This window comes from Alexandromys fortis, unplaced genomic scaffold (assembly GCF_014885135.2).
Source record: "Alexandromys fortis isolate MF-2015 unplaced genomic scaffold, M_Fortis_MF-2015_v1.1 scaffold_62, whole genome shotgun sequence".
NCBI lineage: Eukaryota > Metazoa > Chordata > Mammalia > Rodentia > Cricetidae > Alexandromys > Alexandromys fortis.
Window position 1 is genome coordinate 9,953,502 of NW_026067942.1, and position 14,705 is coordinate 9,968,206.

The window sequence follows — 14,705 nt, forward strand, 5'->3', positions numbered from 1 at the left end:
TCATTTGTATTCAAACCACCACATTCTCCAACTTATTTTGTGAGACAGAGTTACTGAATCTAAAACTCATTGAGCCAGTAAATTCTAGGAATCTTTCTGTTTCTTGTCTCTCCACTTCTTGGCCTTATAGGCACTTTGGACCTTTTTATGTAGTAGATTCCAGGGATCTAAATTCAAGTCCTCATGCTTCTGCATTGGGACTTAAAAGGTAAATATATTAAATTACAAACTTCCAAGAATTAATATATAATATCCCTTTGTGCTACAAGATGCATTTTTGTGGTGGTGGTGGTGTAAGTGTGGGGGGCTTGGAGTCACTGGCCTTTGCATAGGTCTTTCCCTATCTTTCTTGTCTAGCTATTCCTTGTGGTGTTTGTTTTAGACAAAATATACCATGACCAAAAAGTTGGAGAAGGAAGGTTTATTTGGCTTACACTTTCACATCACAGTTCACCGTCAAAGGACGAGAGGACAGGAACTCAAGCAGGCAGGATCCTGGAGGCAGCGGTTGATGCAGAGGCCAGAGAAACATTGCTTATTGACTTGCTCTCATGGCTTGCTCAGCCTGCTTTTTATACACCCAGAGGTGGCCCCTGGGACAAGGGCTGCACTCCCACATCAACCACTAATTAAGAAAATTATCTATAGGCCTGCCTACAGTCCAATCTTACTGAGGTATTTTCTTAATTGAGGCTCCCTCCTCTCCAGTGAGTCTATCTTGTATCAAACTGACATAAAACTAGCCAGCACAGTATCAAACCAATTGTATAACACATCCTTAAACTAGCTATCAAAACCAGAAGCTATCAATAATTATGTGCAAACCTTTTGTTCAATATCTAGGAATCGGACATTTTCTTGAGATCACGAGCATAGCTCAAAATATCACACACATGTATACACACTAAAGATATGTGATCACTTGTTTCTATTTTTTTCTTCATGTGTATAGATATAGCATGCATGCATATGTGTTCATGAGCACATGTGCACACATCTTTGTGTATGTGTATTTATATGCACACATGCACAAACATACCTTTTAGGACTGAGGTTGATATTGGGAATATTTTTCAAAATATGTATTTATTTTTATTCTATATTTTGTCTGAATATACGTCTGTATTCCAAGTACATGTAGTGTTCTTGGAGGCCAAATGAAGGTGAATCCTCTGGAACTTCATCTGGAGTTACAGACAGTTGTGAGCTGAGCCACCACATGGATGCCAAGAACTGAACTCTAGCTTCTATGAAAGAGTAACAAGTGCTCTTAACCAGCTATCCAGCCCCAGCAATCTTGTTCAGTTGCTCTCCCACGTTATCTTCTGAGGCAAGGTCTCTCAGTGAAATTCAGAGCTCACTGTTACAGAGAGTTCAGATAGTCATTTTGCTCAGGGCATGATATCTCTCAGCCTTCTGAGACTGGGAACCTGAATGCTGGCCCTCTTGCTTGTGTGTAAGGGCTTTAACTGCTAAGCTCTCTCCTTAGCCAGGGTCACTTATTTTAAAAGTGTGAACATATGATTATTAACTAGGTAAGTTCTTAAAATAACATATAACTTATAAATATCTAATAGGTACCATTGATGTTACCCTATCCTATAGCCATACTGATTAATATCTTGCATATCACCATAGAACCTTCATCTGGAGATGGATGGAGATAGAGACAGAGACCCACACTGGAGCACTGGACTGAGCTCCCAATGTCCCAAGGAGGAGCAGAAGGAGGGAAAATATGAGCAAAGAAGTCAGGACCACGAGGGGTGCACCCACCCACGGAGACAGTGGGGCTGATCTATTGTGAGCTCACCAAGGCCAGCTGGACTACGACTGAAAAACCATGGGATAAAACCAGACTCTCTGAATATGGCGGACAATGAGGGCTGCTGAGAAGCCAAGGACAATGCCACTGGGTTTTGATCCTACTTCATGTTCTGGCTTTGTGGGAGCCTAGCCAGTTTGGATGTCCACCTTCCTAGACCAAGATGGAGCGGGGAGGACTTTGGACTTTCCACAGGGCAGGGAACCCTGACTGCCCCTCAGACTGGAGAGGGAGGGGGAGAGGAGTGGGGGGGAGGGGGAGAGGAGAGGGAGGAGGGGGGAAAAGGGAGACGGGGAGGGAAATGGGAGGCGGGGAGGAGGCGGAAATCTTTTTTTTTTTCAATAAAAAAATTATATTTAAAAAAAAAAACAAAAAAAACATACAATCCATACTCATTGTATAAACTCCATTCTATACCAGGCGCCCTTCTAGTACCTGTTGGCCTCTGCCCTAAATTCCTGAAAGATGAGCTCCTACCATTCTGCACCCTCTCCAGAGTGGTGTAACTGCAGTGAGATCATTAACCGCTTGCTCTGGCTTCTGTGAATGCACTGATTGCTGTGTACAGGGGAATGAGACAGCTCCTTTATTGCCATGTAGCTGAGGAGAGTGAAACAGCCTCATAAAGCTACAAATTCCACAGGAACAGGTAATTGTGATCTCTGCCTTTAAAAACCCTTTCCTTAGCCCCTTCTGGACAGCACATATTCAGTTTAGCTTTAAGGAGGCTGACCTGCAAGCAGTTTCAATAAAAATTGTAATTATAATCTGGATTGAGTCGTTAGTTCTCAACTCTGTACCATAATATTCAAATAAATTTAAACATATTAGTCTCAATTATTTATAATTTCTTTACATGAAAAGTTTGTAAATCAATTCTTCTAGCTTTTGTTTTTACAGTGTCGGCATAGGTTTCCCATAGCAGCCCTGCTTTGCAGTCCACCTCCACAGGCTCCGCCCAGCATGTGCTGACTGATGCTTCTTAAGAGCTATACTTTTTTGGTTAATGTATTCTGAACTTATTTAAAGGTAAGTTACTTTACGGCAGTTGTTCTTTTATTTGCATGGTACAGAGAACGTTTAAAGTAGAAGAAACCCAGTGTTTAGTCTTTTCTAGACAGTCCTCTTAAGTCATCTTGAGCACTTTCCATCACCATTTAAAATATCTCTAAATAAGCAAAAGTATCTTCTCTTCCACAGAGCAGGTGATAACTGATATTACATATGGTTTTCTCCAATCTGTTCAGTGTGTGTTCTGTTTTAAAAATGTATTATTAACGGCCATTGTTGCACAAAAATAATTACTATTTTCATATATTTTTGTATTTTTCCTAATGTTCTTTAATGAGGCTATTCCATATTATGAATATTTTAAAATAAGAAAGGAAAACTATGGACTTAAAAAGCAGAACTCTTAGACTACATCTTCAGTTTTCTGTCCACTGAGTCTTGTTCTCTTACTATATGGTAAGGGAGTGGCCACCAAACAGGCAGGCTAAATGCAGAACTTTGCTGGATGCCGTTGAAGCTTCATTATCCCTAAATAAAATTTCCTGCATTTCTATGAAGTAATGTCAAAAGCTTGAATCTTAGATCTTACTCCGTTGAAATGAGCTGGCTTTTTAACATGGAATCCTGGATATCCTCTAACTTTGCACGTTTTTTTTTTTTTTTTGCTGATTTTTTGTTGTCTTTTTGTTCATTTTGTCAACAAGGGACATTAAAAATTATAGGATATTTTCATTTAGATGACAGCAGTATGGATAACTGAACTATCAAGAATTCATATGCTATAGTCAGGATGCTGGTGTGACATATAAATCCAGATTCATCAAAAGTGTTTATTACCCACTTTTGTTTTTTGTACAGGGCACAGGAAAGTGTGATATAAAGGAGGAAGTGGAGTGGAAAGAAGAAATTAATGAGGACATTTCACACTTCTCCTTTTGCCAGTTAATAAACTTGTTTTGGAAAATACACAGGTCACCCTCAGTGCACAAAGCATTTTCTTGCGTCTCTTTAGAAGTATGCTTGTAGCAGAGGTGTAAATGGTGGCTGGTCCTCTGTGAAGAATCCTGTTACTACCATGAAGAATAAGCAAGGGGGCATATTCAGTACAGTGCACCTGAGTTTTTCCCTGATAAGGCTTTTCTTTCTGTCCTGAATGTTGTCCTTTAACCAGTGAACAAACCCGAGGGATCCACCTGCCCTCCATTCGTTACTGCCCTCTTGATTGCTCCTCGTTATTCTCTGTCTCTCAAGACTAGTCAGCATCACCCACTACCTACACTCCCTCACCACACAGCCGCATCTTTGATATATGCCTCCACCTTGTCACTCCCTCACTTTGACATTTGGCCCGGGCACACAGGTCTTGCCCTTAGTATAGATTCTCACTCCTTGTCTACAAAGTGTTGCAAAAAATAATTTACCTTGATGCTTTGGAAGACTGTAGTCAACACTGACCTTGATCCGTTTATGATATGATTTTTGGTTTTTCTTTTCAGACTCAAGGTGATCCTCTTGCCCCAGGGTTATCCAGAGTGATTACAGGAGTCAGGCATCACATCTGGCTCAATACATATAAAATATTCTGTATATTTATCATTTTAAAAAATGAGTTCATACCACTTTTTTATTTTTATTTATTTTTATTTTTGAGACAGGTAAAATGTCCTGAGTGGCCTTGAACTTGTGGCAATTCTTCTGTACCAGTCTCTCCAAGTGCTGGAATTACATGTATGAACCACACATCTGGCTCTTAAAACAAATAGTTTATTTTAAAAGTGATACAGGTAGGATATACTTTTTCAGAAAGTGACATCATTTTGCAATGTGGCTATTTAGAAGGCTTCTTGGGCGAATCAAATCCGAGCTGGGCTATTGGAACTTGGGCAAAAAGAAAAATGGGAAAGAGTTTCAGATGGGTAATCTTGAATATACAAATCTAAATCAATGATATTTTGAGCATTTTATGTAATGTTTTAAAAACAATTTCCTATAAAAACAACCCCAGATTCCAGTCTGTTATTTCCTTCTTCAGTGTGATTACATGGTTAGCCTGGAACTGATGCTGTACAACTTCCCTGTCATAGATTCCAACAGTAAAGGAAAACTACGCCTAAGAATCCTGGATGCATACGCTGTCACCTCACTTTCCAATTCCCTGGTGGATTAGCCATGATGAAAATAGTCATTTGAGGTGGATTGGACTGGATCATCATTAAACTTAGGGGGTAACATAAATTCTAAGTTTTTTTTTAAATGAGTATTTCATTTTCTTCTCTATATAATATGGAAAAAACAATCTTCAAGACAAAAGGAAAGAAGTGACTAGGAAACCAGATAATAAGCAGAGGGCTTTGTAAATTCACTTCTATTACAGAAGAAAATATGAACTACAGTTTTTTTTTTTTTTTGTTTAAAAAAAAACTGAGTTGCCTGTATCTACAATTCTATTGACTATAAAATGCTTTTCCTTGGTCTATTTCCCCCTGAGTTCCTCTTCTACTCTCCATTATTGAATTAAGGATTTCAGACATATGCATTGGAGAAAATGCCAAATTTCAATTAATACACATTACTGTCAGAAGAAAGACAAATAAGAATTCTATTAAACAATGTGATGTTTTTGCTTCTTTATTAGGAGAGCAGCCCAATTCATTTCCAGAGCATTAGCTGCAATTATTTTTGGTGTATGTATTGGTGGTGTGTTTGTTGAGATAGCATGTCAGGTAGCCCAAACTAACATCAATCAAACTCCTTATATAACTGAAAATGACTTTGAACTCTTCATCCTTTTGCCTCCACCTTTCAAGTATAAGGACTGGAAACCTGCACAGAGTGTGCTATTATTTCTGAGAATGTCCTAAGGACCTATACACAGGATGTGTTAGGTTCCTGGGAAATCAGTGAGCAAATGAATAGCTCTGTGCAATACGGAAGTATGGAGCTGTGAATCTGTGAGAGGCCCAAGGGATTAAATGAGGTATCTGAGCAAGCAGTATAGATCTGAGCAATCTGTAGGACATCTACTGAATAAGACAAGGGTAGAGGGTAGAAATTCAGGGCTTAAGGGGCCTCATCAGCAAAACATTTGTCGTCACTGTTAGATCTTTGATATACATGTGACCACAGGGCACAAAAATGCTATGTCAGGTTACAGTGAAAAGTTTTGGTATGTGAAATTACTAATCAAAATTGCTTTTAAAAATGGGGCAAATTTGGAAGTATCTGGGGCTTAGTGGGTCTGATTCATAGCTCACCTGCTACTAGGGCTGGAAAACAGCCACTGAGAACATGACTGGGTGAAGACGTGCAATGAGAATGGCTTAAGCAACACAAGTGGCCAGCTGCATTTGGCCCAGATTGTGATTGGATCCTTGAAATCATTATTTGATTTTTAGTTCAGTGATTCACAACATTCAGTTACGTCATCATGTTGCATTAAGCTGTGGTATCACTTCCCTTTTAACCCCAAACCTTTGGCCAATATTTTCTCTATCAGGGTTTATGGTGAGGACACATGGAAGAGGTGATTGGTGAGTTAGGGATGAAAACAGCTGCAGTGGAAGACAGAAAGAAGAGAGAGTGAAGCTAGGCAGGGGTGGAGCAAGCCTTTAAGTCCACTACTTGAGAGGCAGAGATGGGCAGATCTCTGAATCCGAGGCCAGCCTGGTCTACAGAGTGAGTTCCAGAATAGCCAGGACAAGCTACACAGAGAATCACTGCCTCAAAAAACCAAAACCAAAACCAAACCAAACCAGACCAAACCAAACCAAACCAAAACAACAACAAAAAACAAAAACAAAACAAAACAAAAAAAAAACACGGGAGGAGGGGGAGTGGTGAGGGACAATTCTATATTCTATCAATTATGTTTTAAATAAATGCTGATTGTCCAGTATCCAGGCAGGAAGTATAGGCAGGACAACCAGATAGGAAGTAGAAGCAGAGCAATGAGAACAGGAGAATTCTGGGAAGGAGGAAGCCCATTCCTCTGCAATCCTGTCCAGACACCGAAGAAGCAGGATGTGACCTGCCCCGCTGAAAAAGGTACTGAGCCATGTGGCTAACATAGATAAGAATAATGGGCTATATAAGTTATAAGAGTTAATAAGAAGCCTGAGCTAATGGGCCAATTAGTTTATAACTTATGGAGACCTCTGTGTGATTTTCTTTGGGACATATGGACTGTGGGAACTGGGCAGGACAGAACCCCACAACAAGCAGGCCCTCATGTTACAGGGGAGGAGTTACAGGAAGCTAAGTGAGGTACAGAAATCAGTGAAAATCAGAAATCAGGAGAGGTAAAGAGAACCACCGAGGACCCTTAAGAGATCCACATTAGTATGTGTACCCCTAGAGATCAAGCACTTGAATTCCACAGGAAAAAGCAAAGTCCACTATTCTATACACCTTGACAGTTATCGAACAAAATCATAAAAATGGCAACAATAGAGCTTAAGCAGTAGCTTTTAACTTCTGTGTGTAATATCCTGTTTGAACTGAGTGTATTTTTGAATCTTAGTTCCTGCAAACATTTTGAAATTAGGATGGGCACAGGTACCTGTTGTTCTCTTAACTTGTGAGCAGAGCTTGAGGGTTAACACAGCTTCTGTCTTCTTCAGAATTTAAATGGATACTCACTGCTTTACACTTTCCATCTGCGGTGTTGCTAATTGGTAGGAATAAAAGGAAAACTATATGAACCACATTACAGTTTTGAAAGTAATTAATAACTTTCATTTTGAGATTTAAGTTACTTGGATTAGGAAATACTAAACCCATTATGTCAGAAGACTTTATCTTGTCTATATATGTGTATACACATCTTAAACAACACATCTTAATATTTCTGGAATAATTTTGATTAGTAAATAGGTTTACCACAAATTTTGACAACTTCACATACTAATAATAGCTTTTCATTGCAACCTGATATAGCATCCTTGTGCTCTGTGACCATTAGTGATGTTGGGAAGTTCATTATATTATACTATCACAAGTAATCTAGAGACAAGACATAATAGGAGGTTATAGGAAAGTACCATCCTCTTTTTATGTAAGGCATTTGAACAACCAAAGATTTTGGTATCTATGAGAATTCTAGAACCAAGGGCCTTCAGATTGTGAGGAATGACTAGATGTAGTAATGTACAGAAAAAGAAACTAATTACTTTTAAGATTAGTAACTATATAAATAATAGCTAACATTTTCTGACATTCATTATAAGCCATTCATGATTCATCATAGTACTGTGTTCAGTAAGCTAGGGGCTACTATCTCACAGGCAAGGAAGATGAAGTTTGATGGTCAGCGTTTTGCTCAGGGATTCATAGCTGGTAACTTGACAATGCACTAAGGTCTGACTATAGCCACATGCTCTCACCAGAAATTCTACATCATGTCTTCTGGGGCTACTTAGCAAGTACTTTATATAACATAAATGACAAATTATTTGTGAATTAGTACTAGAATTAAGAATGAAAAACGCAGTTAGCTCACTTACCACTACTCCTCACCACTCAACTCCTCTTTACCCTCTTAGACTGAGAGAAGCACGTAAGACACAGAGGGACCATGATCACAGGCCAGTTTCTCTAGCACATGGAAGGCCAGTGAGACTGAAGATAAAGAAGAGTGGAGAGTGGTGATGTAGTAGTGAGACAAGTCATGTTGGAAAGTGTGCATACGTGAAGAGTGGGCATGTGGGGGGAGCTAGACCTGCTGAAAGAACCTTCTGGGTGGTTATTAGTAGTAACACAAACACAGGAAAGTGCTTTTTTAGATAATGGCTCTAAGAGTTTTGTTACTTCAAATATTATACCAAGGAAGGTGTCAATATTTTCTCTGATTAGACAGGAGGGCTGCTTGGTATAGACTGGGCATGGTTAGAAACAACAAGAGAACAAAGCCAACAGCTCTGAATGGAGAAGTCTAAACAGTACTAAGGAAGAAATGAAAATATCCCTTAAAGAAATCTAGGAAAGCACAAACAAAAAATTGAAAATGAATAAATCCATTAAAGAAAGCCAAGAAAAATCAGTTGAAAGAAATGAATAAAACTGTTCAAGGCCTGAAAATAGAAACAATTAAGAAGCCACAAACTGGAGGAATTTTGGAAATGAAAAATATGGATAAGTGAACAGGATCTACAGACACAAGCATCACCAACAAAATACAAGAGAAGGAAGAGAGAACACTGTGCTGGAGATTGGTGCCTTTGTGAGCGCCCAGTTTTCCTACAGTTTTCCTACTATGGGAGACAGGTAAGAGGGCTGACTGCAATTTATTAATTGGAAAGTTGACTCTCACTAAGTAGCAAGTAGGCTCTCCAGCCTCCAGAACTGTGAAAAATCAATGTTTATTGTCTAAGCTTCCCAATTTTGTATTTTGCTATAGTTACCCATATAGACTGAGATGGTTCATTCACTAGAATAAACATGAACTGTGAACTTGGTTTAGGACTAGTTAAAAATGTATTCTGATTTGGTAAGGAGTTATGGCCAACATGCTTTCTTTTGCAACACTCTTAGTAATGGCTGACATGTTTATTCATTTGGTAGATATTTCAAGCACACCTGTGTGTCAGGGGCAGCTTTCAATGCTTTTACATTGGTAAAATTGGTAGGCTATGATGTGTGTGCCACAGAACACCCTGTTCAGCTTCTGGGGCTGTGATTATGATTACAGGTCAGCATGTGCTGCATCGCAGCCACAGTATGCCAGCAGCTTCATACCTTTCAGAAACATCTTTTGGCTGTTTTTTTTTTCTTCAATTTCTTCTTAAAAAGTTTTTTTTTTTTTTTTTTTTTTTTTTTTTTTTTTAAGTACTAGTGGGCTGGCATTATGGCTCAGTGAGTAAAGGTGCTTGTGGCCAAGCATGGTGATCTGAGTTTGATCTTGGGTCTTGACTTCCACAAGTTATCCTCTGACTACCATGTTGCTGTTGTGGTGTGAGTACATGTACACAGGCAAGCGTGCGCACACACACACGCACATATACACACAAATATACAGTGACTGTTATCATATATATTTCTTTTGGTGTAAATATAATATTTTGTGTAACCAAGGCCACCCTCCTGATAATTACCACATCTGTCTTTATGAAGGTATATTCTATTGTGTTCTTTTAATTTGCTTTGCTTTCTAAGACAAGGAACATAGAATTTACAGATTCAGTTTTTATCCTTCATATTCTTTCTATCTGCATTTACATATTTGCATGTGTGAGGATATATGTATATGACATAAGTGTCAGGAGTCTTTCTCTATTGCTTTCTGCATTATTCCACCAAGACAAGGCCAGTAAAACCAGGAGCAAGCTTACATGGCAAGTCTGTCTATCAACTTGTCCTAGAAGATTCATTGTCTCTACCTTCTGAGCACTGGAATTATGGAAGGGCCACCATGTCCAGCTGGCATTTACATGGGTGCTGGGATCCTAACTGAAGTCGTCACACTTGCCATGCAAGTGCTTTTACAGCTAAGCCACCTTCCCATGCTATCTTTGTTTTGCTTTGATTGAGCCAAAGGTTTATTCTGTGACTCAGGCCTCAAACTCGTGGCTATTCTATCTAAGTCACCAAAATGTTAGGGCACAGGTGCAGACCACAGCATCCTCTGAAATTTTTTTGGAGAATGTGACTATACTCACCCTTTGTTATATTTTCGAATGAGGCAACAGAAAACAAGGATGAGTGAAATAAAGATGACTATCCCAATGCAAATGCCTGAACAAGGAAACAAAATAATTAAATGAAAAACACAGTATAGGAATTCTAAACGGTCTTAACAGCTAATCCCACTGTTGGTTACTAATGACTTTTTACATGAGCCTTTACTCCAGGTTCTACTCTACCCTGGTTTTACTCTAGAACATCAGACCTATAGCCACAGTACTATAGTTATGGGTGACCAGAGCATCCTATAAGCTTCTTCCCAATCATGCTACTTGGCTCAGCATACACAGCTTACTCAGGTCTTTAATGGAAGGCATGAGACAGGACATCTATGTGTTAGAAATCCCCTTGGTATCAAACTTTGTATGAATCCATTTGTGCTGGGTAAACGGTCAACCTGATACAGTTTAGATTCACTTGAGAAGACTGTCTCAGTGAGGAATTATCCAGCTCGGGCTGGTCTATGGGCAGAATGAAAGTTACATGTATTAAGGCAGTACTGCAGCATCATTCTCAGGCAAGGGAACATGAGCTCTATGAGGAGGGAGAAAAGTTCTTGACTGTGGATGTGAGCAGCTGCTTCAAGTTCCTGCCACCAAGACTTCCCCGTAATAATGGATGATATCCTAGAATTATTAGCTAAAAATGAAAGCTCCTTTCTCCTCTAAGTTGTTTCTGTCATAGGATTTTGGCATAGCAACAGAAATAAAGGTGAAGACAATATCCTTCTATCTCCAGACACAAGATCACACAGATAATGGTTTTATGACTTTAACAATACAAATTATCAGGACGACTACCCAGAAACGTATTTCTGGTACAGAGTAGAGAGGGAGTTGTCTCTCCTGCAATGTTAAAATAAAGAATTGTTGGCAGTGAAGAATGTTTACTCACTCAAATGATTCAAAGATGAGGTCCCTCAATGTGCACGAGGATGTCAATGTCATGACACCCTAAACTGGTGTTTCTCACCTTTCCTAATGCTGTGACACTTTAATACAGTTCCTCATGTATTAAATAACCATGAAATTATTTTCATTGCCACTTCATTTAAATGTAATTATACTACTGTTATGAATCATGATGTAAACGTCTGTGTTTTTTGATGCTCTTAAGTGACCCCTGTGAAATGGGGTCATGACCCACAGGTTGAGAATTGCTGCCATAAATACACATTTTTATTGAACTTAAAAGGTATTTTGATTTTTTTTTACATAGCACTTATTATAAGTAGATACTTACTGTTTAAACAAACCTATCAAAGGACTTACCAAGTATGAGACTATGGCTTGAGCCTGAAAGAGAAACAAAGCCACAGAAATGTTACTGGCACATATGGCCACACAGCTGCTTTTGCTAGTATGGTTCATTCTGATTTTAATCTAGGAGTCAGTTATTGCTTTTCTAATATAAAACACCTTGGTATCACTCCTACAATCTCATTTTATTATTTTCACTCACTGAAAATTTCTTTAAACTTTTTATTATAAAAATAATATTACTACAAAAGAAAATTTATAAAGCAATATAAAAGAAAAATATCACTCAAAAATGTTTTGGCACATTTTCATTGCATACATTCTCCACACATCTAAAGTCTTCACACAGTGAGCTGAAGTGCAAATTAACATAGAGGCAGCAAACACAACCTATCCCATATATTGTGCTCAGTGACTTATGTATTTAAGTTGCTTCAAGCTTTTGCTTTTAAACTGTTAAGAAAATTATGTATTTTCAAACATTACTTCATTAACTTATACAGGTCTCTTTACTGTTTTTTTTTTTTTTTGTAAAAGTTTTTCCAAATACTCAATAGCACTTTGAATATACAGAAATATCATTATATTCTTACTTGTTAAACACCATTTGCCTAAAACCCTATTCACTGTTAATATAATGGAGGAAATATACCTTGTTGTTTTCTTTGGCATTTTTCCCCCATCAGATGATATTAAAGTTTCTATATGTTTATATACCAGAGTAAAAATAATATTTATACCTATACTCCAAATCTTGTATTCTAAGATATTTTCTGCACTTCCTGCTTCTGTTCCAGGGTCATGTTATATTGAACTGGACAAATGTCTTTTACCTCAGAAATGACACAGGACTTGTGATCTATAAAGTGGGAAGACAGCAGGGCACTTGTGCTTTTGAGAGATAGGTGGGCAACACAAAACAAAACAAAAAATAAAACAAACCCTAAAAAACAAAAACAAAAAAATGGATTCTAGAAAAGCAGTTGCACCAAAGAAAGGGATCCTAGGGCCTAAGGAGAAAGGACTTCAGGACATGCTTTACCTGCCACACCTTGAGCCTCACTGAGAATTCCAATGAAGTCTCTGAATTTTCACACCTTCTCTGAAGGTGAACTTACTTGTCCTGAATTCAATGCCAAGCTTGCATGGGTTGTAACAAGATTAGCTCTTGCTTAAGGAAGATGTAGCTGTGACCTTACTAACAGGTCACTGAGTTAGTGATAAGGTAGACCTAAGACCACCAGGACATTCATCCTCTGGTATTGGTACTCAAAGATAGCTATTCTATTTTAATTGCTCTCAAATTTTCCCATAGTGAGCTGTGTCAAGGCTGTAGCATCTCTACAATGTACTTCCTAATTTCCTTTTTAGGAAGACCAATGGCTGGTATCTTGTGCAATTTATCCTAAGACATAGGGACAAATACTGTTTTTTCTTCTTTTCTTTATTTTTTTCCCTTTCTATGCTCTAATTTGTCTCTTCTCCCCTCAAAGAAGTAAGATTTCAAGGTATGAGACCAGATGTATCGAGAGGAATGAGAGCCCAAAGGAGGCTGCTTTAGTCTAGATCTCAATCCAGAGAAGTTCACAGTGGTGCAGCATAATTCATGAGGAGTTTACCCTAAAATATGATTTCAAGAACCTTCTAGTTGGTAGATATTTGGCCCCTTTTGTCTCCACCTCTGTGCTGGATAGTTTTACATCAACGGATATAAGTTAAAATTACCTGAGGGGAGGAAATCTCAATTAAGAAAATGCCTCTACAATATCAGACTGTATGCCAGTCTGTAGGGCATTTTCTTGATTAATGACGATGGGAGAGCCCAACCCATTGTGTGTGGTGCCATGCTTGGTGACTGAGAGAGCCAGGAAGTGTTCTTCCATGGAACCTGCCTCCAGGTTCTGGACCTGTTTGAGATCCTGTCCTGACTTCCTTTGATGAAGGACTACAAAGTGGAAGTGTAAGCCAAATAAACCCTTTCCTCCCCAAGTTGATATTTGGTACCTTTACCTAATAGTTGTCCTTTTCACTGCAGTACTGGAAATTATTCTTCTTGAGAATTATTTACTTAGGACTTTTGATCATTTATTTGTTATAGCACCCAGTCTCTATTAATATGTGAAGTGACCGACTGTACCCAGGCTACATAATTTTTGTGGTTTGGAGCAAGTTATCAAAGCCCTTCATGTCTCAGTTTCTTTATCTATTAAAAAAAAGTGTCCTTAGAATATGATCTCATGGTTATTATGAGCACTTAATTAAAATATCTATCTATCTATCTATCTATCTATCTATCTATCTATCTATCTATCTATCATTATCTATCTACCTACCTACCTATCTATCTTTTGCCTATCACTAGCCATTGTAAATCAGTACTAAATGTTCAATATACTTTAACTTTTTATATTATTACCATTAGCACAACTACCACTAAAGTATTTTATGATAATTCTATTAACCTTTTATTTAATTTTGTATGTATTTTCTATCTCTTCAGTACTTTCCTACTTATATTTCAAATTCATCAATAGGTCCAAAAAGTGAACAATTTTTATAAAATTGGCTTCCTTCTTTGTTGGTAGTGCTACAGATCAAATGTACGGTTTTTGCAGAAGATGAGTTATAAAGATTGTAAGGACCAGTGGTGATGGGAGAGGACCAGTGGACATATGAACACACAGAGAACGTTGTAGAACACACAGGGTCTACATAGGCTCCAGCCAGATGAGGTCCCTGCATTGAGAGGGGCAAGTGAACAGGATCTACCAGCACTAACTAAGAAGCTATCTCCAACTGACAGTAGCTTGCAAATGAGAAATTATTTTTCTCCAGTGGAGTCTCACTGGATATACAAACTACACTCAAGGGCAGGCACCATGCCCAGCAGTAGGTGGCCAACTCAAAATGAACTCAGTGGTATTGAAGTTTTT

The 14,705-nt window shown here is 38.4% G+C and overlaps 1 protein-coding gene and 1 long non-coding RNA gene across 3 annotated transcripts in view; one reads left to right on the forward strand and one right to left on the reverse strand.

Annotated features, from left to right (window-relative positions):
- Nucleotides 1–2,193: 2,193 nt before the first annotated feature.
- LOC126505314 (uncharacterized) lies at nucleotides 2,194–4,215 on the forward strand. Its single transcript, XR_007592862.1, has 3 exons — nucleotides 2,194–2,474; nucleotides 2,711–2,854; nucleotides 3,695–4,215. It is a non-coding gene; the product is annotated as an uncharacterized lncRNA (long non-coding RNA).
- A 369-nt stretch (nucleotides 4,216–4,584) lies between these two features.
- The window catches only part of Cr1l (complement C3b/C4b receptor 1 like), a 46,496-nt gene continuing 36,375 nt past the window's right edge, over nucleotides 4,585–14,705 (reverse strand). Inside the window, exons 10-14 of one of the 2 annotated variants that reach the window (XR_007592859.1) lie at nucleotides 11,785–11,808; nucleotides 10,489–10,564; nucleotides 8,338–8,452; nucleotides 7,395–7,502; nucleotides 4,585–4,714 (exon numbers count right to left, since the gene is read on the reverse strand). Coding sequence is in view for 1 of the 2 variants with exons in the window: in XM_050148130.1 (XP_050004087.1) it covers nucleotides 7,406–7,502; nucleotides 10,489–10,564; nucleotides 11,785–11,808 (197 nt within the window). In the remaining variant the exon portion in view is untranslated. The remainder of the gene's footprint in view (nucleotides 4,715–7,394; nucleotides 7,503–8,337; nucleotides 8,453–10,488; nucleotides 10,565–11,784; nucleotides 11,809–14,705) is intronic. The other variant, XM_050148130.1, reaches the window with a different exon arrangement.